Source organism: Theobroma umbraticum, unplaced genomic scaffold, assembly GCF_002168275.2.
Source record: "Theobroma umbraticum cultivar Fairchild unplaced genomic scaffold, ASM216827v3 scaffold_130.0, whole genome shotgun sequence".
Classification (NCBI taxonomy): domain Eukaryota; kingdom Viridiplantae; phylum Streptophyta; class Magnoliopsida; order Malvales; family Malvaceae; genus Theobroma; species Theobroma umbraticum.
This window is the reverse complement of record NW_018397264.1, coordinates 7,093,119-7,118,312: the sequence shown is the minus strand read 5'-3', so window position 1 is coordinate 7,118,312 and position 25,194 is coordinate 7,093,119. Positions and strand designations below refer to the sequence as shown.

The following is a 25,194-nucleotide window of genomic DNA, read 5'->3' as shown; positions in this document are numbered from 1 at the left end:
GATTCAAGACCATACACTGAATCCAGCTACCATGTTCGGATTATCATGTTATTTGAACCACCTAATGTATAAAATTAGCCTGAAGATTGTTGTTAGTCGAAGCAGGAAAACTTTATGCCACCTAATTTTCTCCTTTTTTCCTCTTTTGAATCCAAGGAATTTTTTGCGTGGTCCAACATTTCTGCTGAAGAGGAAAGAAAAAGGGGGGGGTCGTGATCATGACCATGAAGAATCAGCACCGTGTGGGAGGGTAGTTGTAAAAGATCTCTGTCGACAAAACTTGCTACAAGTTAGAATGTTTCAAAATTTCAAAGCATGAGTTCGAATCAGTTCTTCCGTTAACCATGGTTCTTGCCCTCTGATTTGCAGTCAAGATTGCGTGATAGAAGCATCAAAGCCGGCGGTCCAATGGAAAAAAAAATAGGAACAAACAAGTTCCATAATGTTGAAGCTAACGATACCCAAAGCATATCAACCTCTCAAAATATTACTATTTCACAATGATACTGATATGACTTCACAAGAATTAGTCTGTCCAAGCCAAATATCCTTTGCAATAATGAAGTTGGAAACCATCCATTTTTCTCGGCCATTTCTACAGCTAATGAAAATGACTTCCGTTGCTGAAACCATATGGAAAATGATTGTATGCAAAACGCCATAAGCAAAAATATGATTAAAAAAGAAACAAGAACAAGAGTTCCACTGTAATTATTTTGTCATGCCCGTTCATAATTTTTTTGTATTGCTTGCTTTCCGGACATTTGTGCTTGTCTTTTCTCATCTTAACTCGAATCAAACTGGCTCGTTTTTGAAATTGAGATTCTGGTACGAAACAGTAGCACAGATACTGCCTACAGGTTCTTGTCCAAATAATGAAAAAGCAAGTTCACAGTGGCTTGCCCAAGGGACCAGGCTGACCAGGCTCGAGCTTGGCAATGGAATTCAAGGATATAAAACTATCACATCCAGGAGATAACGTGACGGTGTTTCCTTCATTTGTTACAGATGGACCACCATATTTTGTAGAATCAAGTTTTACTTGCATGGTTCATGACGTATTGTGCATGGCATCTGAAAATGACATCATATTAAACACCCAATACCTTCTTCCCCCCTCTGCCAAAACACCCAATACCTTCTTCCCCCCTCTGGCAAAACACCCAATACCTTCTTCCCCCCTCTGCCAAAAAAAAAGAAATAAACAAGGACAAAATATTAAAGAAATTGGGTTAGAATACATTATTTGAAGCAAAGGGGAGGCAGCAGCTTTTCTTAATTTTGTTCTGATACAAGAACCATGCATTAGACCAAATACTAACCTCCAATTCTTGAAAAGTACAAACATGGTGAAAAAGTAAAACCAAAGGAAAACGCTTAGGTATAGTGGAAAATTTGAATCTTGGGTGTGGTGTGAAATTTTCCTCTTATTCTCCATCCTAGCTAGTCCTACCAAACTTTTCGAGGAATATTTTGTCACTATCTCTATTTTACAAGGTTAGACAAAGAGAAAAGGAGCATTTAAATATGCTTGGAACAAGATGATCTTTTCCTCATGGAATCAATTGATCATGCAAGCAAGAGCTAGCATTGTTGTGGAAACTAATTTCGTCTATGGAAAACAGGATGTGATGATGCTAGTGACTGAGAGATGCTTGTTGATGAAAATGATTTTGACATTGACTTGAACTGATCAATTACAGTAAACCCTTTTGGCTGATGAAGATGATTTGGTATGGTCCCGGATTAAAGACAATGGCGGCCGAACTGTCAAACTGACGAATGTATCACTTTCTGTTTTGCCAACCTTGTTTCCATGTATGGATAAAAGCTTTCTCTAGTCTTCCCCCTCTACTCACACTGCAATCTAGTACTTCATTTCAACACGTTTTAGGGAAAGTTTTTAGTACCCAATAAGCTTCCAACTCGTAATTAGCATGGCCAAAAATATATTGGGGTGAAGTCCTAAATTTTCAAAGATGATCTGCTTCTCCCAACTATTTACATGTAACAGCATGTGTAGTTGCAACTTGCAAGCTGCATGTTGATCAAAGATTCCCTCGGAAAAGATGATTGGAACAATTGAGGTGAAATGGAGCAGACAAAAAACAGTACTGGGGTTGGCTAACTTTTGTATGGTGCGGGCAGGCAGTGGAGATTGGACTACATAGGTACGGTCGTTCACCAGTGCTTAGGATTAGGAAGACTTAGAAGCTACAGCTCTAAACCGGGCGGCGAGGTCTGGTCCAAGTCCAACAATGCACCATTAGGTAAACGAAAACGACAGACAACCAGAGAATCTGCCAAGGATATTTTTCAAGTCACCATCCAACGCCCCCCAAAAGAAATTAATATCCCAAAAAAGGAAGGCAATTCGGGGGATCTTTTTTATCCAACTTCTAGATTTTCTTCAAGTGGATTTGTGGGGAATTGCATGTGCAAGGCCTAATTACCTGCATGCATGGAGTAGCACATGTCTGTCTGTAATCTTTGTACAATCCTTTCTTTTACATATATCCATCTCTCTCCCTCTCTCTCCTTGTGAGGCATGTGCTGAAATTGAATTGAAGATTCTGAGATAAGGCTTTTGAGATGGCAAAGTGATGACAAACATTGGGTTTTTCTTTTTCCAAGCCAGAGGCCAAGCCAAGGGGACAGGGAAAGAGAGAACGTGGGGAAATGCGAGGTTGACCATGGAAATTGGAAAAAAAGAAAAACCAAAAACCCATTTTGGTTTCTTGGGTTTGGTAGGGATGGAAAAGGTGCTCTTCTTGCCTCAGATGGGATAGTTGCTGCCTTGTGGAACATGGTAAAAAGGGTATATGCTCTCTCATTGTAAGAGCCTTCCACGACCCCTAAACTGATAAACCACTACGTAAACAACACTGAAAGTGACGGCGTACCCCTCTTTTGTTTTCTGTCCCCCTGATGCAACAGAGTACGTTGTTGTTTTATCCTTTTTTTTCCCCAGTTTCAGTGTTAATGAGCTTTCATCAAAAAGTAAAAATGGAAAGTGAAGTCTCACTGGCCCATAAAAGAAAGACGAAAATCAGGGCCTCGATGTTGATTGTTTCCTTCCACTCTGGTACAGTTTTTAGCTATGGGTGACCCTTCACTTTTATATTTTGATACAAAACTAATTGCAATTTAAAGGAGATCAAAAACTATATCTTCTCAACTTTCTCAAGCCTCTTTGCAGGACTCTCTGCGACTATAGCAAAGAGTTATAAACTTATTTCTTTTTAGACTTGATCATAGATTGAATTTCAAATATTGTACTTATCTTTAATTAATTGTAATGACTTCAAACTATCTTTATCAGTATGATATTACAGCACTCTATCCTGTCCCATAGATTTCATGGCTTTAACTATTCTTTGAAGACAATTGCTCCATATTATGTCTTACTGCAATGACATGTTGCCCAATTGTATCCATTGACTAGTATTTCGCCTCACAAATTTTGAAAACTTAAACAAGTGTGACAAAAAAAAAACAAACAAAGGAATAGAAATTGGGTTGGGCCTGATGCAGAATTGCTTGAGTGCTTGGGCAAGCAATCAACTCTTTGGACACTCACTCAAAGCATTCATGGGCCTCAAAAGCCCATCATGGAATGGGCGTACCTTTGTGATCCATGAATCTACATTGACATTTTGGGCCATACTTAACTCACAAAATGGGCTCATCCAACAAATTAATTAAGGTTTAAGGTTTGAAGTTTATCACGTGTTTGTCTCCAAAAATTGACAAAATTGATCTTTATGAAGAAAAAGAAAAAAAAAAGTTGAAGTGGATTTGCACAATAAAAGATATTTTAGCTACATTACAAGATGTTATTTCAACAAATGGAGGAAGATACAACACCAAATCAAGGGAATCCTTTGTTTTTTTTGGAAATGGGAATATCATTTAAAGATTAAATTAAGGGAATTCTCTTGTCAAAGATTAAATTAAAGTTATTCTTGAATCTCTACCTAACAATTTATACTTTTATAAAGGAAAAAAAGTAATTATTTAAACCAAACTAGCTTCTATTGTTCTCTTAATTAAATTTCATAAAAGATGATTTTTTTGAATAACTCTTTTGATATTTCTTTTTCCGGGATGAATATCGCGTTTCTTTTTTCCCTTTTCCTTTTTCATAGCCAAAAATATTTTTTTTTGAAATTAATACAACCATGATAGACTATTCCTATATATTAAAGCTTTTTTTTTCATAATTTATCTACCAAAGTTACAACAATCAAAGAAGTAACATAAGCATTTTAGAATTTGATGCGATGCAAATCATTTTTTTTTAATTGAGAAAGAGGATTTAAATTTTACTTTTTAAGTAAAATCATATACTAACTAATGAATTAAATGTTTAGATGTACCTCTTTAAACTTAGAGTTTACATTAAAAAATTTAATGAATTATAGAAGATTTATTATTGAGGATGTTGATCTAGTTAATGAATCTACACCAAGCTATCCATGTTCAAGTTAATTGTTTACTATCTAGGTTGGTCTAGTGATAGTTTAAAAAAATAGTTGCTATTGTTTTAGATTTGTCTATATATAGGTTAATTCATCCTTATTTTTCTCATTTTTTTATTCATGATTTTAAATATGTTTAGTTATGATGGTTTTGGAACTCATAAATACGATCCGATAGACCCATTTAATCGATTAGAATTAAAAATTCTCTAATAAAAAACTTTGAGTTTTGAAAGACGTAAACTGAAATTTATAGGATAAAAAATAGTAAAATGTTTATGCATTAATGTAAAGATTAAAGCCTTGTCTCATGATTTACATGGGGTTTGAACAAACCTTTTCTTTTTTTTCTTATTTTAAAGACACTAGCACCTTCTTTAGGATTCATAATTAAATCCCAATGGAATTGATTCCATGTAGTGAATCACAAAGTTAATTAACCCTAATTATTAATCTTTAGATGGTACTTTATTTCTTGAAAAATGCCCCCCAACAACCCTAATTATTTATCTTTTTTCTCTCTCAAACATCTCCATCACTTTTTCCTTTTTTTTTTTTTTAAAGTTTGTTCCCAAACTTTATGTTCCTTTTTAGTTCCAACGCAAGTATCTTAGACAATTTCTTGCCCAGTCGCCATCACCCCAAGGACTTGTTTGTTCCTTCTCTTGTTTGCTTTGCTTCAAACCCTATCACAAAAGGTTGACTGCAATTAGGAATTACATGCAATATATTATCAATGTACATATATAGGGTCGAACTGAAGGTGGTGACGGGACTCAAACAGTCACTATCTCTCAATTTTTACTTTTTATTCTAAATCAAATCATTAATTAAATTCATAATTTTTTATACTTATTCTTTAATCACCTTGTTATATAAAATTTTGAAGCTATTTACTATACATATACACACCATCACTTAAACATTCAAAAAAATTTCAAAACTTTTAAACTCATTTATTAATTAAACAATAATACATCAAATATAAACCCTAACTTAAAACGATCGATGTTTATCTAACGAGACATGTCATGTCAACGTCAAGAATGGGCCATGATTCCATTGATTTGGTTTTCGCCCTGGGAGCCCCCCCACGCTCTATCATTCTCAAGCATGCAAACGTGGCCCGAAGGCTCTTCCATGATTCAATCCCTCCAAGCAAATTTGTCAATCAAGCATGGGACCCGACTGACTTTGTTTGTTGCAAGTAAAAAATTTGGACCTCCAAGGCAAACAATACCATTTGTTTCCTCTTTGTCTTGTTTTTGAAAGTAAACTAACAATAAATAAATAACTAAATTCCCCCATTGTTTTCCCTTTGTCTCATCTTTTAAGTGCATGAATGGAAATATAATAAATAAATACTACATAGTAACAATTCTCTTTCTCATCTTAAAGTGCATGAATGAAAGCTAAATATATATATATAGATATATAAAAGAAAAAAAGGAAGAGAGAATCATATTATGTTATTGGAATTTTTAAAAGCAAGAATGAAATATTTGGTAGACCTCGCATATGCTTATTTTGTCATTATCATGCTTATAAATTTATCTTTATTATTATATATAAATCTAAAATATTTGAATAGATTTCTTACATGGTCACTTTATTCATTGAACTTCAATTTATCCTAATTTGATTATTTGAACTTTTTAAATTGTACCCAATATAGTTACCTTTAAACAAATTCGATTGAAATTAATGATGAAACAATGATATAAGTAATTATTCAAATAGTTATGTTATTTAAAAAATTTATTTTTTCCCATTATTTTCCTAGATTTTTCATTCTAACAAAAGCATATAACAAAAATATAAAAGAAGAAAAACTAATCACGAAAATAAATTAACATAAAATTTTTTAAATAACATGATTGTTCAAGCGGCGGTTATCATATTACTATATTATCATTTATTTAGATGAAATCGTTTATGATATAGATTTTAAAAATTTAATAATTAAATTGAGACAAATTAAAGTTTGGGGACATCAATTTAATGACTATCTATGAAATTTACTCATTTATACCTTTCTTTATGAAAATTAGTCTTGGAACTTAAAACCAGCAACAAATAGTTGTTGGGGGTGATTGATTGTTTTCTCATAGTATATTTAGAATCATTAAATCAAATGGTACAAAGTCAGTCAAAAAAATGTTACGAGGATCCTATGAATGTTCATGATTCATTAATTTCATTTATGTACCTACCATTATTTGTTGGACTAAATGTAGGCAATGGCCTACCAATTTAATGAAGGTAAAGATATTTATTGGATTTTATCTTCTTTTTCGCCTGGAATAATCTAAAGTTTAGGTTTCAACTCTCAATATATATGTTTTGGTTTAACTTGTCATAAAAAATAATAATAAATTTCCTCGATAAGTTAATCCCTTTTCAAAATCTTAAAATTCGATTTTTTTGTCTAATTACACTCACATATATTTTTGTTATTTTTTTTACTTTTGTGAAAATTAAAATTAGAATTTTGATTTTGATGTATTTTATATTAATATATGGATTTTTTATTAAATATTTAATTCTTTTTAATGTGTAAAATTAATAAAAATTGTGAAAAATAAATTTATAATATAAAAAGTTAAAAATGTTAGATATTTATTTAATAAGCAAAAGAGTAATGAGAAGGATTAATTAAGAGCATTAATAATTGATGACAATAAGATTAATTACGGCGGGACAGGTGGCGGGCAGTGCGGTTCTGTACCGGCGCCGGCTTTTTCGTAAAGAATCTCTGTACTGCAAACACCCCTCAAAGAAATTTTAAAAATAATGATGGGATTGGACGGTGAAGATTAGGCAGAAGTAAAATCCAACGGCTTTGACACGTCTTTCTGTTCCTAAATAGTACCCACCTGGCGAAAAGCAGCCCCATCTTCAGAGCCATAACGCATTAACGTCCCACAATGCCTATCTGGTCTTCACTTTTTTTTAACCTACTTTTCTCCTCTTTCATTTTGAGAACTCACTCGCTACATTTAAATAATATAAATATTTATGTAATTATTTATTAATATGAGATTTTATATTAAAAAAATATTAAAATCGCAATAAACTCAAATCAAGATATTTTCTCTTTTTTATATGTAAAAGAGTCAGCCAACAAGAACCTCACATAATTAAATAAAATAAAATATTATAAATTTTATATTAATAAAAAATTACATGAATCTTAACTTTATATAAATAAAGATTTTCTTTTAAGTTGAAAATATAAACTTATATATATGTATCTCGATGTTATATCGATTATTGAAAATTAATAATTAATAAGTTTGCAACAACTAGATATTTACAAAACAATTAATAGTTAATTCATCCAAAATAAAAAAGAAAGAGTTTGATGTGTATGTATATTAACATTTGTCATTAGTCAATCATGCAAAACTTAAGATAATACTGTAAATCAATTATTTGATAAGCATATGAAAATGAAAGCATAAGATAGTGCAAATATGAGATAGATTTCGTAGTTTTCTTGTAAGCAATCCCTTTTCTAATGTCAAAGAATGTGTTGCTTTTTGATAGGTTTAGGGTTAAAAAATGGATTGGAAAAAATTGGAATTCATTGAGAGGCATATGCATGCCAAGATTAAGTAAGAATATACAAGAAGATTTTTTGCTATAAGCTTATCTTAAAAGCTACCAAATTATGGGGTTATGATTAATTAATTAATTAATTAATTAAGCAGTCATCAATATTTTAATCCAAAGTCGAATTAATAAATTAAATCAAAGCCATCCTTTTTTTTTTTTTGCCAAGGAAAATGAAGTGGGGTGGGGAAGATTGGAGAATTTCACCTAGACGGGTATGTTTGAGTTGCATATATAAATATATAAATATATAACTGCTTTTTTGTCTCTTGTCCTACTCCCAAAAATAAATTAAAAAATCACATCATTTGGTAGTTCAGAAAATAAATACCTGAAAGGTAGCCCTTTAATGTTCCTTTCTTGTTTTTGCTAAGTGTTAGTTTTAGGGTTTATCTTGTTGCAATAATTTAGCTAGGCTGTATATATATATAGATAGCTTATGGTTCTTCCATGGGCTTTGTTTGCCCTTTTCATTTTTTATTTTTTGGTTTTTTCCTCTTGAATAAGAGCATCATTTTCGCAACAATATTAAGCCAAAAGCATGGGCTGTTGTTGTAAGTTTTAATCCAATTTGAGGTGTTCTTTTTGAATGTTTGGTGATGATATTCTTTCACTACCCAAAGCTTTCAATTATTTATTTTCATACGTCTTACTGGGTTTTGTATAGGGTTTATGTTCATTTTTTTGTTCATTCGGTTCAATTTAAAAATTTTGAATATAAAATTAACCCAACTCTCTTTAAAAAAAAAATTGAACTGATCGAATCATTTCGTGACCTTAAAAAGCACTAGGAGGGAGAAGGGATGGAGATGATTGCCATGGTCACACTGTTTATCTCGCTCAATGACCAAAGTTTAAGATTCACATGTATGTAAATGCAAATATATTTGACAAAAGCAAAATATATATATATATATATATTTAACACTATAACAACTTAAAATTTGAAAAAAGAGAGGAGAAATTCAAGTAATAAATAATAAACGTTCAAATAAGCAGAAACAAACAAAATAAGAAGAAAAAAAAAGGAAAAATGAGAAAATGAAATGGAAACTAAAGTAAGGGATACGTGGCAGTTAACAAGCACTAGAAGTCAAATCGTTGGCTACGCTAATCGTCCTTGATACTGCTCTCTCTAATAGCAGTGTGGGTCCCACTCAACATCTCCTCCCCTATCTCCCTGTCTATTTATTTTTCTCACAAAATATTTCCATTAACCAAACGCAAACTCCCCTCCCCACCTCCCTCTCTTTCTCCTCAGTCTCCTCCCACTCTCTCCACAACCATATTTCACAGTAAAGAGAGGGGAAAAAAATACAGTGAAAGAGAAGAAAAGAGAATGAAAAATGGTGGGATTAAGTGTAGTTTTGGAGAATCAAAAGAGTGGTAGTATTATAATCAGTAAGAAAACTATGTTAATCAACAGAAACAACAGCAGCAGCGGTGGCAAAGCTTGTTCTTCGAGTTGTGTTTTGTTGTCTGCTCGTACAAATTCTCAGTCAAACTACCCGGTTCCTGCTTTTCTTGAACAATGCTATCTTTGCAAACAGAAACTCTTACCTGGAAAAGACATCTACATGTACAAGTAAGTTTCTTTTTTTCTTTTTCCAGATCTTTTAGTTTATCCAGCTTTTTTGCCTTTGACTGTTTCTTGGCAAGACCCAGTTTTTCCTTCTTGCCTTTCTGCATGGTTTATGGTATTAACTTTCATGGGTTCTTTCATGTTTTGAAGATTAATGTCAGTAACTGATTAGGGTTGTCTTTCCGTTTTGGTTAGAGGGGACAGGGCTTTTTGTAGCGTGGAGTGTAGGTGCAGGCAAATTTTCATGGACGAAGAAGAGACTTTAAAGAAAGAGAACTGTTCTTTGGCAGCCATGAAACCTTCAACCTCCTCGGCTTCTGCTCCTTCTTCATCTTCTTCGGCTTCTCGCCACCGCAAAGCTGCAAGAAACCGAGCGGGTGGTTTCGCTTATTGATAGACAAAAAAAAAAAAGCCAAGAACTGGAAAAATGGATTTTTCTTTTTTTTTTTTTGGTTTTGCTCCTTTGTTTATTTTTTTCTTTTCAACTGTATTTTCCAGTTTACCCTTGGCTAATTTTGTAATGACAATCCTGTCCTCTATCGTTTTGATTCCTTGAATTAAGCCAAAACGCATGTATTTATAGACTGTTTTTTAATTTGACGAAGAATAATTTAATTAAATAAACTAACAACTTTTAATGTCGAATTAAATGTTAAGAGAGAACAAATCAATGGGAGCCCATGGTTTGGTTTACCTGAAAAAAAGGACAAAAAAGGAGGATTAGAGGGAATTTTAATGACTGTCAAGGGCATTTACGGTACTTTAAATAACGTGCAAATCCTGATTAAATTTTAACCACTAGATTTAATTTCGGATTAAAAAAATTAATAGTAGCAGTAGCAGATTTTTAAGAGTTTTAAGGCTCATAAGAGTTATCGTTTTTTATGGGGACAATGGAATAGTGTTTCTTTGTTGCCTTCCAAAACGACAATGTTTCATTAAATATTGTTCCAATCTGACGCTTAGTTTTTATTGTGGAGGGAATGAAGGAATTAGTAGTTTCTTTTGGAGAGAGGAACAATGTTTATGGTCCCCATAAGAAGATACTAGTTGCAATTAAGGATCATTAATTTTGTATATTTTTCTTTCAAGTCCTCTTCCAAATTCTGTATTCTGAATTGTGTAGTTTACAATATTCTCAATTATTAAAAAATAAAATAAAATCAACAAGATCGTAATTTAATAAAAATTCAAATTCAAGTGCAAGTACTTCTGGCTTAATAACTTTTTGAACCCTAATCATGTAATTATGAAATTCTGAATTTGTATCGTAATGGTATTTTCAATGATTTAGAAGAAGAATAAAATTTAAAAGCATCGTAATTTAATAAAAATTTATGTTCATGTTCCACTGATTTAATAATTTTTTAAACCTCAATTATGTAATTTTCAAATTCTGAATGGTGTATTGTATGATATTTTTATTGATTTTAAAAAAGAAAAAATTTTGAAAGTATTGTGATTTAATAAAAATCCAAGTTCAAGTATTATTGACTTAATAATTTTTTAAACCTCAATCGTGTAATTTTTAAAAATTAAATTTAAGTTGATAATAACAATCGACCTAAATTTTTATATAAATTTTAACAATTAAAATCTCATCAGCATAATTTACATTAAACTACTCACGTTTTGATACCAATTGTGACAGGTTTAAGTTCAAACATCACAGACTCAATAATTTTTTGAATTTAAATCACATAATTTTTAAAAATTTAAACTCAAATTAATAATAATGATTGACTGATGTTAATAATTATATTTATATAATAAAATTATATTGATTTAATCTATACTCTTGTACGTATAATTACTATAATTATGTTTCCCTGTTTTTTGTCTCTCTCTCTATTTGTCGGTTTATTTTCTAATGGAAAGAAAAGTGTCTGTTTTTGGGAGCCTTTGTCTGTTTGCAGCAAAATAGCAAAGCTGCCCCCCTCATTGAGCTTGGATTTAATTCATGGGTGCCCACTGTATCTTTCATTAGGGCAAAACTTTAAGTACAGGTGACAGGTAGGATGTGTTTTTTTATGACACGTAACACTTATCAATTGGGGCATATTTTACGAATTTATTTTCCTCTGTAAAATTATTTAGAATAATAATTAGCAGCAGCAGCAGAAGCGACGGGGGGTGATGCTTGAATTAATATGTGAAATCGTAAATGGTGGAAGACACTAATGGGAGAGTGCCAATAAATAAAAAGTTATAAATTCAGTAAGCTTAAGGAACAATTCAGTGAAAGGATGAACAAATTGATTATGTAGATAGCAATTATTTAATTTTTTTTGTGTAATTTAATCTACGATTTAAAATTCGAATATCAGATGACATTTCATTATGAATCCAAAAAGAGTTTTATCTGTTTTTGTCAAAATATTTGTCTATGAAGAGATATTACATTAGAAGATTGTACAATATAGAATTACATTGATTACTCTTAACATTTGAGTAGTTATGATACATTAATTAACAAGTATTTAATTAAGGATGTGAGAGGGAGGAATCACCTCAGTGATTAGGTGAGTCAGAAAAAATTGCATGGAAGGAGTGTGGAGGATGGAGTAAGACAAACAAGGGAACAAGAAGGGAGTCCCATAGTGTTGGTCCAATAAGGGGAAAGAAAGAAACAAAAGGAGAATAAGATGGGGGGAAAATGGTATACAACATTTTGGGGTGAAAATCATTGAATTGGTAAGAAAGTTAGGTGCAAAAGCTTGAATAAGCAAAGAATAAAGAAAAGGGTTACAAAATTAGGAGCATAGTCCATAGAATCTTATACTTTTCTGTGTGCCACTGCCATAATGTCCATGCAGTTTTGATAAAAAAAAATGGAACCCTGGAAAGGAAACCATAAGATGAGAGTGTACTAGTTTGGAATAAATACATAGGGTTTGCCACTGGCTTGTCTTTATGCTCTCTGCTACAGTCCACAAAATCTTCCCCTGGAAAGGGACAGTTAGTTCCTTTGGCTTTTCTTTTTTTCACCCATCTTTTGTCCCTAAAAAAGCACAAAAATCATTCAATCGTAGTGGCAACTTTATGTGTTCAAACATGGTTTGGTATGTTGGGTGGAAACTGAACTAGAAATTGGTCTGGGTTTTAGTACATAGATTTTGGGGAATTTTGAAGAAGAGAAAAAGGGAAGGGTGGAACTGTGGGGCTGAAAGAAAGAATTGAGTCACATTGCAGAGATCATGTTGGGATTTTCTGCAGGCTAATCCAATAGGAGAAACCCCAAGTGGGGGAGAGGCTTTGTTTGATAGAGAGTGATTGGTTAAAGGGTGGTCAGAAAGGTTTTTTCTTGTTTACACCAATCAATGGGCCTTTGCCAAGGTGGGAAAATTGAGACTGACGCTTTCACCGAATTGCATCTGTTGTTGTTGGTGAGCTCCAAAGTGATGTGAGTGAAGAAGCAGTGAGGAGGAACTCTTTGATTTTTTGACACGGTTCAGCCATGCAATGACAGATTGAAACTTGTTTCTCCACTCTCTAGTTTTGTGCCAAGAGAAAACAAAAACACTGCCTGCTATTACCCACCTGTCGCTTGATTACATCTCAGCAGGTGGCTTCAGAAAGACCCAGGTTTCTCTTTTCAATTTGGAAGGCATTTAAATATGAAACCGTCTGGGTCGCAAGCTAATGTGTTTAGCAAAACATATCTTACTCCTTCATGCCTCCAGCACATCCAGAAACCACCGGTAGCAGATCACTTTGAATGATAAAAAGTACACATTCTCAGGTTATAGGGCAGGAAAATGCTCCATTTGTTCACTGGAAAACGGAATCTTAACCGAAAAAAGAGATTGTAAGTAATTAGTGAGCAAACTAAGGGAAACCAATAGGCAAATGACCGCAGTTGACATCCATGGTTCAAACCCAGTTTAGGTTGTAATAAAATATACAAGTTAGGCACAAGAACTTTAGGACACAGAGGATTCACATACAAGCAGGTTTGAATTAATACATACAGTTCCTAAGTATAACAGCATAAGCAAAAGCCTCTCATGAATCACCACTCTTCATCCATGTAACAACATGATTAGCCAGATTTGAAGAGCAAAACTGCTTTCTGATCTAAATAGAAATAAACAAAGTGGTTTGTCTCATGAGTGACGTATGAACCTGCACCAAAAAAATACAAACGGATATTAATGCAACATGATAGTGAAATTTAAACTCTAATTTGTTTTCACATAAGCACAAGAGGATTGCAAAGGGAGCAAAGACCAAAAGACAGTTCCATCAAAAACTAGTTCAAGACCTGAAAACTGGATGGAAATTTTCATGGAACATAGAAATCCGAATGAATAGGTTCTTATTTATGTACATAGAACAAGCATTACAACTGCAAATGCACTTTATGGATCTACATTACTGAGTACCCATTACAGAAAAAAAGCCTAGGTACAGCACACTGAAAGGATTAATGAACCCAATAACTGAGGAAGTATGACGCTACCAGCGCAAGGTTAGAAATATTGGTAATTTATCTAGGTTGTGTCCGTTAGAGAATCAGCATGAGGACTACAAATATTTAGCAGACATCCACAAAATCTGGAATGAGCAAGGCTCCATGCTCCAAAGAGAATATAACTTGGTTAAGCTACCAACGCATTCCTAAGATTGTAGGAAACAACATTAGGTGATATTTAAGAACTATAGCTACCTCTTTCAAAATGATAGTGATATTATTTCTCAACCAGAGAACGTGTCCACAGAAAAATAGCTGATGAAGAGGGTGAATGCGAATATAGCTTATACTCATACTAAATGAATCTTTTTCCCAATTTAAAGAAAAACTAAAAAATTGTGTTGCAAGGACAAACTAAAACGAAATAGTGCGACATGGCCCATAGATGTAACTGTAATCTAAATATAGGACATAGTGATTCAGAAAATATGTGCAAAGGACAGCAAAGCTTAATTTCTAACATATAACTGTTACTGCAATATAAATCTAGGATATGGGGATTAGAAAAAATGTATGCAATAAACATTTGACTTATATAATGTGTTTTTTTCAGCAATGAGCATCTGATCCATAATACAAGTAAATAGTTGGTTAATGACCCTAAAAGCCGTAGACACAGACTGAGGGCAATAAAAACTCATAGAAGTCAGAACACAAACCAATTTATTTTGTCCAATGGTTAAGCAGCTAATGATATATTTCACAGAAGTTATGGCCACGCATCTATAGTCATCAGGTAAATATCAACATAACTACAACGATAGCAAATAGAGTCAGGTATAATTAGAGTCAAATTCAGCATTCAAACTTTACTAAAAAATTAGATAAAAGAGTTTCCTTCCACATTTCCATTTTTAGGACCCAAACTTTTTTCTTTGGTACCTATGGAGGTCCATTGGCCTCTTGATTATTCAAAGGGATGCAACCTATTCCATCCCATGAATCCCATCTCCCCCCCCCCCACCCCCCTCCTCTCTAAATCTGAAATTTTGAGCTTGAGACCTCTAAGCTGAAAGTTCCAAGTTCTAATCACTTGCTGAATCAATAGAAAAACATATAGTATAACATGTGATACACAATATGAAATGGAGGTGCATTCTTAATGCCATCAACTAAATGGAAACAAAATCAGTAACAAGGCTGTTGGAGGTATCAAATAGGTAATTAAGCACATTGATGAAGTACTGTATATTAGCCAATCCAACTAATCCAAGCATAATTAATGCCCAGACTCATACCCTTATGAAATCCACTATGAAATTAAGTAACATAATGAAAAATAAAAGCAAAATACATGTAAACAGTATGAACTGCACATGAGTTAGTGTAAAGAATTTTTTTAAAGTGAAGTCACTAAAGCTACGATCCTTGATCAAACATAAAAGTTATCATAAATAGTCATTCCTAGAATAACCAGATAAAGTTTGAGACTTAAAGATGGAGTTGATCCTTTTATCAAAAGCAATAAATCCAGTACAGGTATTTGTTGATCTTAATCCAGGAATTCCATAACAATGGAAAAGCTATGTTTACATTACCAACTCTAAACACAGAAGGTCTAAGATTAACACAATCCAATCTAACATCTATAGCATTTATGATATCTAATGTACGTGTAAATTACATCTCATTTAAGCCTAGATCTACCATGATTTCAACTAAAACAACATCATTACTTAAAAGAAATTAATTTGCAGATAAGACGTTCCATAAAAATAGTATTTCTGATACCAAAATTACTAGAGCATAAATATATCAAATCTAAACGGAAATTGGGTTACCAAAATTGCGACCAACGATGCAATGCCAAGTGGGACCATGTCTCTTATCGAATTCTTTCTTTATGTGCTCTGCTACATCTTTCTCTACATTGTTCTTCTCAAATGCCTGATCAAAACCCCAGAGCAAAAAGCACTCAAAGTCAGCAAATTTACAATAGTTACCAACAATCCAAGACCAAATGATGAAGACCCAGAAACGAAATCGAATCATAAACCGTAAAAAACAACACCGAATCGAGTAAAAAAGGAAGCTTAAAGTAAAGAGAAAGAGAGCTAACAGAGATGGCTATATCGACAGCTTCTTTTTGCATGTCATCTTTCATGTCGGCGCTTTTGATGATGACTTTCTTTCCCGTTGCAGCAGCCGATGCCGCAGTAGTCACGGGAGATGGCTTCCGGTCGTCGGTTGTCGGTTTCACCGTCAGAGCTCCGGTGATGCTTCTCTTTGCTTCTTCAGTGCTCATTTTTTTCTTGTTTAATTTGGTAAAAAAAATAAAAAGAAAAAGAAGCCTTCTGTTTTCGTTTTTCAAAATTCCCAGAGCCAAAGAGAAGAGAGAAGAGAGAACCCAAAGAGAAAAACTCACTTTCTCTCTCTCTTTCCTGTTCGCAATGGTGGGTGGTCACTATGTAAATTGTACTGTTAGTTGATTTTTTTTTCTTTTTTTTAATGGTATTTTTAAATTACTTTTTTCCCAATTTTTGGCCTTTTTCTTCGATCTTTTTGGAGTATGGGAAAATGATTCTGTCAGGTGAAATTTTGGTGAATGGATGTGACTTATGTTTAACTCTGTTCTCTGATCTGCGAGCAGTGTACTCCAATTTTATGATTGTCTTTAATGGCTTTTTCAATATTAAAATTACCTTTAAATTGATTTAACTCCTTGACCACCCCATTAAACATATTTCATTAAATAAACCTGTGTCACTATCTAATATTTTCAATCCAAAACGTATATATTAAGTGGAAAGATATTATTATTTATAAGTTTTAAATTCATTTTTTTAATTTATAAAAAAGTGAAACTTATCTTAATTCAAATTTAATTAAATTTTAATATCTCATGAAATTCCTCATAAAAAAATAAATATATTTTATACTATTTATCAAGATTTAATATTTTTAACTCAAAATTATATCTATTAAGTAAAAATTATAAATTTAAAATTATCTTATTTTTTATTGATGTATAATCTGTGGCATTAAAATGATATAAAAAAACTATAATAAAAATTACTCTTCATATCACCTACAAAGAAAAAGTAACACATAAAAATGGGGCACCACCACAAAAACTATATGCCCAATTTAAAAGGGCATAATGAGTTAGGGTCAAAATTGAAAAGCCAAACTCATTAGGCTAAATCTGGATGTCGGTTTTGACTGACCTTTTGGCCCCATCATACACGTTTCTCCTCTCAAGTACCATTCATTCACAAACTACTGTCTCACCCTTTTTATTGAATAATTACAACTTTGAAACTATACTTTTTTTGCACATATTCATAGCTTTGCAGTATACCACATGCCAACTAGGCAACTACCTCCATCTATTCCTGTTCTTCATCATCAGAGTCTTGCACAATTCTACTCCTTTTGACCCTTTTGACAGTGGGAACAGAAGCTCTATCTTCAGCATCAGATTCAGACTCCTCTTCAGCTAAAGGACTGCCAGGTTGAGGTGACAGCACTTTCTCTGATCCATTTCCTTCATCATCTTCAGGATCATTGCATGATTCATTTCCATCTGCACCAGAGTTGTTGGAATTAGGGTCATGGTTTGGGGGATCTTCTCTAGGAACAGTTATTGGGTCCAATATTTTGAAGTCCCTTGAAGTGCTACGCTTGGCATGCTTCAATAAGTTGACCTTAGTTGCCTTGCTAAGTCGAATGAGATGTTTCTCGTAATCTTCTATCTGGAATATTAGGTCTGGGATGCATTTATTCTCCCTCTTGATCTTGTTTATGATGCCCTTGCTATTAGCATTTTCTTGTTGAGCCTGCAAGTTATTTAAAATTAAAAATGCAACTGCATAAAGGGCAAAATGCCAAGAAGATTCAGGTCCATACTTGTTGCATATCTGCCACAAAGTTATAGAGTGGATAGGTTAGCTGCTTGCAGGTTAGCTCCACGAGCTTCTGGAATTGAAGGCTTGGTAAAGGCTGCTTGACAGCTTTTGGAGCAATCCTGAGCTTTGACATTTGAGCTAAATGCTTGTAAAACCTTGCAGTCAATCTAAGAAAATGCTCTGCTTGACTATCTGTATCAAACAATGTCGTAAGCTCCAGTTAAAATAAGAGAAAGATTGAGGTTTAGATGTTTATGCAAAGTGCATACTTACCCTTGAGGCTCATCAAAACAAAGGAAGATAATACTTCAACAACTGCTTCGACCCTCGAGTAAAGATTTTCCTCAAACACCAACCCAGAATTATGTTCTCCATTCTGGTTAAGGTGAGTACTTTTCTGAGAGACTTGTAAAGCTGTCTTTAATTTTTTAGTTGCCCAGTCCATGTCGACAATGACAGCGTCAGTTATTTGTAGCAGACAAGAAGCTACAGCAGTGGCTGTTGACTGGTTTATGAGAAGGTATTCAGATACTTGCGATGAGTCACTACTGTTTGATCCGATAAATTTTAATAGCTCCTTTGACATGTCTTGCGCCACATGTAAATCAGTTGGAGGTGAGCTTAAACTGATGGCAAGTCTAACCATGCTTTTAGCAATGTTGGAGTCTGTTGTGTTGCTGGTTTTGCAAATATGAATAGCCCAGGCTGCATGAGAGTTCCTCCACTTGCAGGGCAATTTGTGCCCAATCATCAACATGACACCACAAAGAACCTGAAAATTAAAGAATTACACTTTGGTTGCTTCTATTCCTAAAAGTTAAAGTAGTTTAACCAAACGAAATAATCATATATACCTCAATATTGCGAAAAGCTGATACTTTCATGAGCTCAGAGAGCATCGGCTTCAAAAATTTCAGAATGAACAACTCTTTGTTTCTTACATCTTGGTCATCAATTTCAGAGGCCAAAACACATTCATCATGCAAACCAGCATTTTCAAGTTGGGGAACTGACAACAGATTTGCAAGCAAGCCAGTCAAACGGGAACTGCACAAACTGATTGCTATCATTTCCTTCAAGCAAAGTAATGCTAGATGGAGATGCTCCTTTCTTTCTTCAACATCTTTCTTTGCCTTGCTTTCTTTCTTCGTCTGACTAGTTGCAACATTTGACCCTGATTTGAGCGAGAGAGTTAAGCTCAGCAATTGGGACCCCAGCATATTGATATCCCCATATATCAATTTCTTCAAGGGATCTTCATTTCCCACAAGGGCTGAAGATTTTATATTATGAAGAGAAGCATTCAAAGCAAACGAAACAATCTTAAAACAACTTTTCGATGCTTTGCCCAAGGATGACTGGCTATGCCTCTGTGAAGTTGCTTCACTGTTAGAGCTTTCACTACTGCATATCTTCAATGCTATTTGCAATAGTTGATAGATGCTTGAAGTTGCCAAGAAAGGAATATGCTCTTGAATCAATTTGGTGTTGCCTGAGTCAGTGTTATCTGGTGTCTGAGTCAATGTAGCACGTAAATTCACTTTTTTGGCAACATTGCTTCTTGAAGTACATGCATCCTTTGACAATGAGTCATGAAGGTCAACAAACTCTATAAGCTCCTTCTCAAGTTCGACCTTCTTTTGATCTGTTGCTTTCTCCAAATCCATAGCAATGGTATTCAGTAGCACCTCTGCAATTCCTGACAAAATTAATGCACAACATTTTCTTTTCTCTTCATGAACAACTGTGGAGCTTGCATCGTGAGTTGGACCAAGAATTTCTGTTTCAATATGAAGACAACAGAAACTAGTAACAGGCAGAGGCACGAACCTAATTCAATAAATTGTAGAAATTAAACTACTGCATGATTCAGAAGTCCTGTTTTCTTTTCTTTCTATAGATCTTTTGCGTTTTTAATGTTCTGATAGAAAGATACGAACAATATAAAATGTAGATAAACTCCAAACCTTCCAAATTTGCATTCCTTAGAAACTTCCGAATCTTCAATAAAGCACTGGAAAACACCTCACTAGACAAGTTCCTACCATCCTGCAGTTGTTTCAGATTTATGGTGTGAGTGAGACCTCATATGTTACCAAGATGACTGTTAGATAAAAGATTTCATATATCATTTTTGATATCATGGATTAGATTTTTTATTTTTTATCCTCTTCAACGAGGAGAATACCTCATTCTCTTGTGAAAGGGAGAAACCCAAACATGGCCCGATAGAATCCAAGAGCTGATCAGTTCTTCCATGTGGCTGGAGAAGTAAAACCCAAGAGACACAAGAAAGAAGACAATCCAGGGGCTCCTGAATAAGTACTCTGCCACTTTCTGACTTAATACAACAGCTGACTCCAAGTTGGACATCTTCACCCTGCTGACATAGTAGTTCCAGTCAAATTATTAAATGCAGGATTTAATAGCTTATATAACTACACAAACCAATTCTCTCATATGCAATATGTACATGAAAAACACTCTGCCTTCTCCTGTCAAAACACTGGCATGGTAAAATCAAATGTAAGATAATGAAAGCTCAGTGTGTGAAATTCAGGATTACTACAAGCTTTAAAATAAAGCTATTTTGAAGTTTTCAGTAACTACCTCTTTGAAAAACTGGAGAAAATGAGGCAATAGAAAATCAAAGACAAGCCCTCCAATTGATGGATTTACTAAAATTAGCTTCAACAGTCCTTGATACATGACTTCCTTGACCTTTGCCTAAATAAGCAATTTCACACCAATTAGAAACGTAGTTCAAAAGGAACAAAAGAAGGATACAAAAAACGGTAAAGCAGTAAAATGACCAAAAAAAAAAACCTGTTGATGAAAACACCTCTGCAGCAAAGCACTCAATTCCGGAAAGAGACCTTCCCCCATGCTGCAGGGTATGTCAGCATGCTGACTGCAGCTGGCTTGGCTTGATGAGTCTTGGAAAGAAAACAAGCCATCCCTCTTATGTTGCTTCTCTGCCAGTATAAGATCAATAATAGAATTTGTTGCCGCAACACGAACTGTATCTTCTCTTCCAAACATAGCCTTCCGCACAACCAAAATAGTGTAATCCTGAAATGTCAGAATAAACAATTAAACAAAAGCATTCTAAGAATGAGGCAAATCTTTCACCTAGAGATCCAAGATTGATCTTTGGGGTCACAGATCACTAATCAGAAACTGAAACACAAGTAATAGATTTATGTGATGTAAGTTACATTTCTCTATATTAAAAAAAATTTGTTTCTTTTATCCACTACTGATTTATGTGAAGTTAAAGGCTAAAGCACCTTTGCCCATTAAATTGAGCATGAGAATGTTTACCTGAAGATCACGACTGAATCTGATGAGAGGCAATAGAGCACTAACAAGATAAGAGGCAACGTTTCCATCCATGAAAGTGAAATAATCCAACAACTCCTTCAGACGGGGAACGTGTTCCACCATGTGGTAAGGGTAACACTGAATAAGATGACCGAGCAGCCTGCACATCAAAATTAGTGCTATTCATAACCAAAAATAAATAAAAATGAATATTTTATATGTATGCGGTTACCTTATTATTGGCCTACTCTGTTCTGGCTTCAAAGAGAGAATGCGAAACTTGATTTGCTCAATAATCTGTGACAAACCCATTTAATCAATTACTACAGCATGCTCATAACAAAGAAAGAAAAAACAGTATCATTTATGATTTCAAGGGCAGAAGGAAAGCATTGTTCCTCATAATTATAATCAAAAGTCTAAAACTGAGGGTATGTTTCCAAACCAAAAGTAAGTACAGAAAAGGGCAATAGATCTTTTTTCAAACATTATTCATTTCCTGAAGGCAAATACTTGACGCATAAGCTTCATAAGAGAAAAGGGATGAGCATCAATGGGAAAAGAACAAACAAGATAACTGCTACAACCATGGAATGTAATATTCACAACCCAACAATTTCCATTAAACTGAAGGGTCATTGTTGAATTCCCTTTTTTTTTCATTCTTATCTTAAAATATTTCATGGTGAATGTTGGTAGCTTTATTAAAAAAATTATACAATATAATCATGATTGCAGAATTATACGAACCTCATTTCTTGCCATATCATGAACCTCAAATAGAGTTTTCAGCATCTGAATACCAAGCTCTTCAATGCCCAGGAGACCATTAGAATTGCAGAGTTCTGTGCAGTTTACCTCTCCAACTGACTCTAGCAAGATGAAACCAAACTGAACCATGCTGGGCACCATGTGCTCCCTCCCATAGTTGCTTTCATTTACCTAAAGACGAGCAAAATGATGCATAATGCGAATTTTAAGTATTTGATTATGCATGTGGTGGAAATCATCATTGACATCCACTAGGCAAGAGAAGGGAATTACAGCTCTTAACACAGACTTCTCCGCCACTTTAACACTCTTCAGATATTCTTCCTTCATATCATCTGGTATCCACTTACAGTCTCTAAGCGAATGAAGAAACCACATACATATTAGCATACTATATAAAGCGGAAAAGAGTTGACATACCCTGAACTATAAATGCCAAGCCATGTTAAAGGACAAGTTATGAGGTACACCAGCCCGACTAGAAATTATATATTGCTCAAGCAAATACAGACTATTGCTACATTTGGAATCTATAACAACAAGCAGAAACTATCAATGGTAGCAATTGTACTTAGGCTTACTACCAGTAGCACTATCATGAAAATATGAGATCGTTGAAATAGATCCATGAATATCAACATGTAATCTTTTCCTTTATGAATATTAACACTAACTATTATATCTCAGTGAAAAGTATTTCAGTTATGGATTTAAATCCTAAGTTTTGAGCTAATTATTAACAGCTAGACAATCCAAAAACAACCCAATTTTAGTTCTTAATAAGAAACAACATTTTGCAAGAATGAATTTTCAGCTAAAAGCACCCAATAAGATCATAAGGACCAGTGGACCATAACTACTATCACAATTTGAAGGTTAAATATGATAAAGACACCTTAAAAAAAGTAGTTCCTTACTTGGTAAATTTATAGTCACGGTAAGCTGTAAGCAGTGCTGTTTTCAAAATAGTGATGGAGCTCTCACTGAACCTTCGTACCCTCGACACCGACAATAAAACAGCCACGGTGAAATGATTGAACACTCTAAGATCTGTTTTGACTAACCCCATAACCTCTTTCCCCAAAGAAGGATCCTGCTTCACTGCGAAATTCAGATGCAACAGCACAGTCCCTTCAACTTGCCTAACGGTGTAAGTCATTTTTGAACCCAATTGAGACCCAAAAAACCACACAATCCCTTCAATAACCTCCCTTTTATTGAATCCTTTCGAAGCCAAAACTAACAACTGATAAACAAGTGAAGGCAAGTCCATCAAATCCACATTTTTAATCCCCACGAAAACTTTCTCCAAAAACTGCTTCCCTCTCAATTTATCTAGAAAGCTGAAATCTTTCACGATGGAAACCATTTTAAGCAACGACCCTTTAGACCAGTTGGAATCCAGAATCTTATCCACGACGGAATTGACAGAATCCCCACCTTTTTCCTCTGCGCTTCGAATCAACTCGAAACATTGGGGGAAAAGATCGAACAGTTGCGCATCGTCCACTGAAACAACCTCTGATAAAGTTAATACAACCGAATCGATAAACGATTTGAGGTGGTCAAAAGGGACGTGGACTAAAAGGGTGCTGAAAAAACTGATTGTTTTGAGGGAATTCGAGTCGTGGGGAAGCGATGGGAAGATTTGGGCGTAGGATGAGAGAAGAGAGGAAAGGAGAGAAGAGACAGAAGGGGTTTCGGGTGAGAGGGAAATGAGGGAGAGGAGAGAGTTAAGGTATTCGGAAACGGCGGAGGACGGAGAAGGAGAAGTGGCGCGTGAGTGGAGGTAAGAGATGAGGGACTCGTGAGACTGAGGAGAGCGGAGAAATGGAGGCAGCGAAACGTTGGGTTGGCAGTGGTGGCTGTTGGTGGGATGCTTTTGTTGGGCTAAACGCACGATATCGACGTCGTTTAACTGCGGAGCCGATTCCGTGGCGGCCATGGCCGTAATCTGTTGCGTTCTGAGAATCTCCCTCTTTCTCCATTCCTTAGGCGGGAATTTTGGGGGTTTTGGCTTTGCAATTTGCGCGGGAAAAGGGTGTTTCTGATTTTCCAAACTTTATTTTTTTCCTATTATAAGAATATATATATATTTATTTGATTATAATCATAAGATATTCAAGTTTAATTACTACTATAATCGTCCAGTATTATTATATCTAATATTCTTTCATTTAACTATAAAAATTTAATATACATACCTTATCCCAATATGATTACTAATAAAATGACGTGGACACCCATTAGGAAACTCAACTCGACTAGAATTTAATAATAATAAAATTTTATTTACATATTTTAGTAATAAAATTAAATTAATAAATTTAAAATAAAACTTATATTTAGATAATTAAAATTAAAATAAATAATTTATCAATTTGTAAGTAATACATATATTAAAAATAAAATAAATATTAAAAAAACATTATTTATAAATTATAATTGGATTCAATAAAAATACTATTAAATTACATCCTACTCTATCAAATCTTATATATAAATCATCTTAATTTTACTCTACTTGAATGAGTGGAATAATACCAAATGCTTATATTCATTGTACTCGCTATCATCTTTATCCTTACAAAGTAAATCGATCTGGGTCTAACCCCCAAGCAAGCACGGCCCAAGCCCATTATTACAAATTCAAGTTCCGGGTTCGGGTCACACCGCCCCCCATTCAAGTCGAGATTGAAAGCGACGACGCCGTCACGTGCAAGAACTTTGGAAATATCAAAACCCAACTTCTTTTCTAGTTTTTCCATCTAATCCGTTTCCCCGGCTAATTTTCGCCTACGATGCAGTTCAAAGTCTCACAGAAAAATAGCCGCTTAGAACTCGACACGTCATAGTTCTGTATCATTCTTTCAAATCCAATTGGGGACCGATAGCACGCGCTGCGAGGAAATGATTAAAGATACGCACCCCGTTGGGGTGAAGATTATCCACGTGGCCCTGCGTTGCGTCAGCAGGATTAGTTGTGATATTTAGAACTTCGAGATGATCGGAATGAAAAAGGACGAAAAGAGAAGCATTATCTTTTGGGATATTATTACTCGCAAGAAAGGTACGTGGACAACACCATTTTCCTAATGT

The 25,194-nt window shown here is 34.2% G+C and overlaps 3 protein-coding genes across 4 annotated transcripts; 1 reads left to right on the top strand and 2 right to left on the bottom strand.

Moving 5' to 3' along the window:
• Positions 1-9,325: 9,325 nt before the first annotated feature.
• LOC110422118 (DUF581 family protein, putative (DUF581)) lies at positions 9,326-10,233 on the top strand. The gene is made up of 2 exons (XM_021435905.2): positions 9,326-9,681; positions 9,874-10,233. The coding sequence occupies exons 1-2, from the start codon at positions 9,443-9,445 to the stop codon at positions 10,070-10,072; spliced, it is 438 nt and encodes a 145-aa protein (XP_021291580.1). The 5' UTR covers positions 9,326-9,442; the 3' UTR covers positions 10,073-10,233.
• A 3,234-nt stretch (positions 10,234-13,467) lies between these two features.
• LOC110421579 (Dynein light chain type 1 family protein) lies at positions 13,468-16,553 on the bottom strand. Its single transcript, XM_021435188.2, has 3 exons — positions 16,212-16,553; positions 15,934-16,039; positions 13,468-13,803 (listed from the first exon to the last, which is right to left on the bottom strand). The coding sequence occupies exons 1-3, from the start codon at positions 16,395-16,397 to the stop codon at positions 13,721-13,723; spliced, it is 375 nt and encodes a 124-aa protein (XP_021290863.1). The 5' UTR covers positions 16,398-16,553; the 3' UTR covers positions 13,468-13,720.
• Positions 16,554-17,194: 641 nt separating this feature from the next.
• Positions 17,195-24,141, bottom strand: LOC110422139 (fanconi anemia group I-like protein). 2 transcript variants are annotated; one of them, XM_021435927.1, is made up of 13 exons: positions 23,013-24,141; positions 22,369-22,450; positions 22,075-22,266; positions 21,557-21,621; positions 21,325-21,484; positions 20,827-21,072; positions 20,611-20,727; positions 20,189-20,383; positions 19,968-20,049; positions 18,855-19,780; positions 18,274-18,772; positions 18,002-18,192; positions 17,195-17,931 (listed from the first exon to the last, which is right to left on the bottom strand). In XM_021435927.1, exons 1-13 carry the CDS (start codon positions 24,038-24,040, stop codon positions 17,482-17,484), a joined length of 4,233 nt encoding a protein of 1,410 aa, XP_021291602.1. In that variant the 5' UTR covers positions 24,041-24,141; the 3' UTR covers positions 17,195-17,481. The 2 variants fall into 2 exon arrangements, with proteins under 2 accessions (XP_021291602.1, XP_021291605.1); XM_021435930.1 differs by having other exon boundaries at positions 20,189-20,380.
• Between the last annotated feature and the right edge of the window lie 1,053 nt (positions 24,142-25,194).

Excerpts from the sequence above, each read along its gene's own strand:
- LOC110422118 (XM_021435905.2), top strand. The coding sequence starts at position 9,443 with ATGGTGGGATTAAGTGTAGTTTTGGAGAATCAAAAGAGTGGTAGTATT. Across the intron at positions 9,682-9,873 it reads AAAGACATCTACATGTACAA|AGGGGACAGGGCTTTTTGTA; the intron begins GTAAGTTTCTTT and ends CGTTTTGGTTAG.
- LOC110421579 (XM_021435188.2), bottom strand. The coding sequence starts at position 16,397 with ATGAGCACTGAAGAAGCAAAGAGAAGCATCACCGGAGCTCTGACGGTG. Across the intron at positions 16,040-16,211 it reads CTGTCGATATAGCCATCTCT|GCATTTGAGAAGAACAATGT; the intron begins GTTAGCTCTCTT and ends GGTTTTGATCAG. Across the intron at positions 13,804-15,933 it reads CATCGTTGGTCGCAATTTTG|GTTCATACGTCACTCATGAG; the intron begins GTAACCCAATTT and ends TTTTTGGTGCAG.
- LOC110422139 (XM_021435927.1), bottom strand. The coding sequence starts at position 24,040 with ATGGCCGCCACGGAATCGGCTCCGCAGTTAAACGACGTCGATATCGTG. Across the intron at positions 18,193-18,273 it reads TGTTTTGATGAGCCTCAAGG|ATAGTCAAGCAGAGCATTTT; the intron begins GTAAGTATGCAC and ends TGTTTGATACAG. Across the intron at positions 17,932-18,001 it reads TTGTGGCAGATATGCAACAA|GCTCAACAAGAAAATGCTAA; the intron begins GTATGGACCTGA and ends AATAACTTGCAG.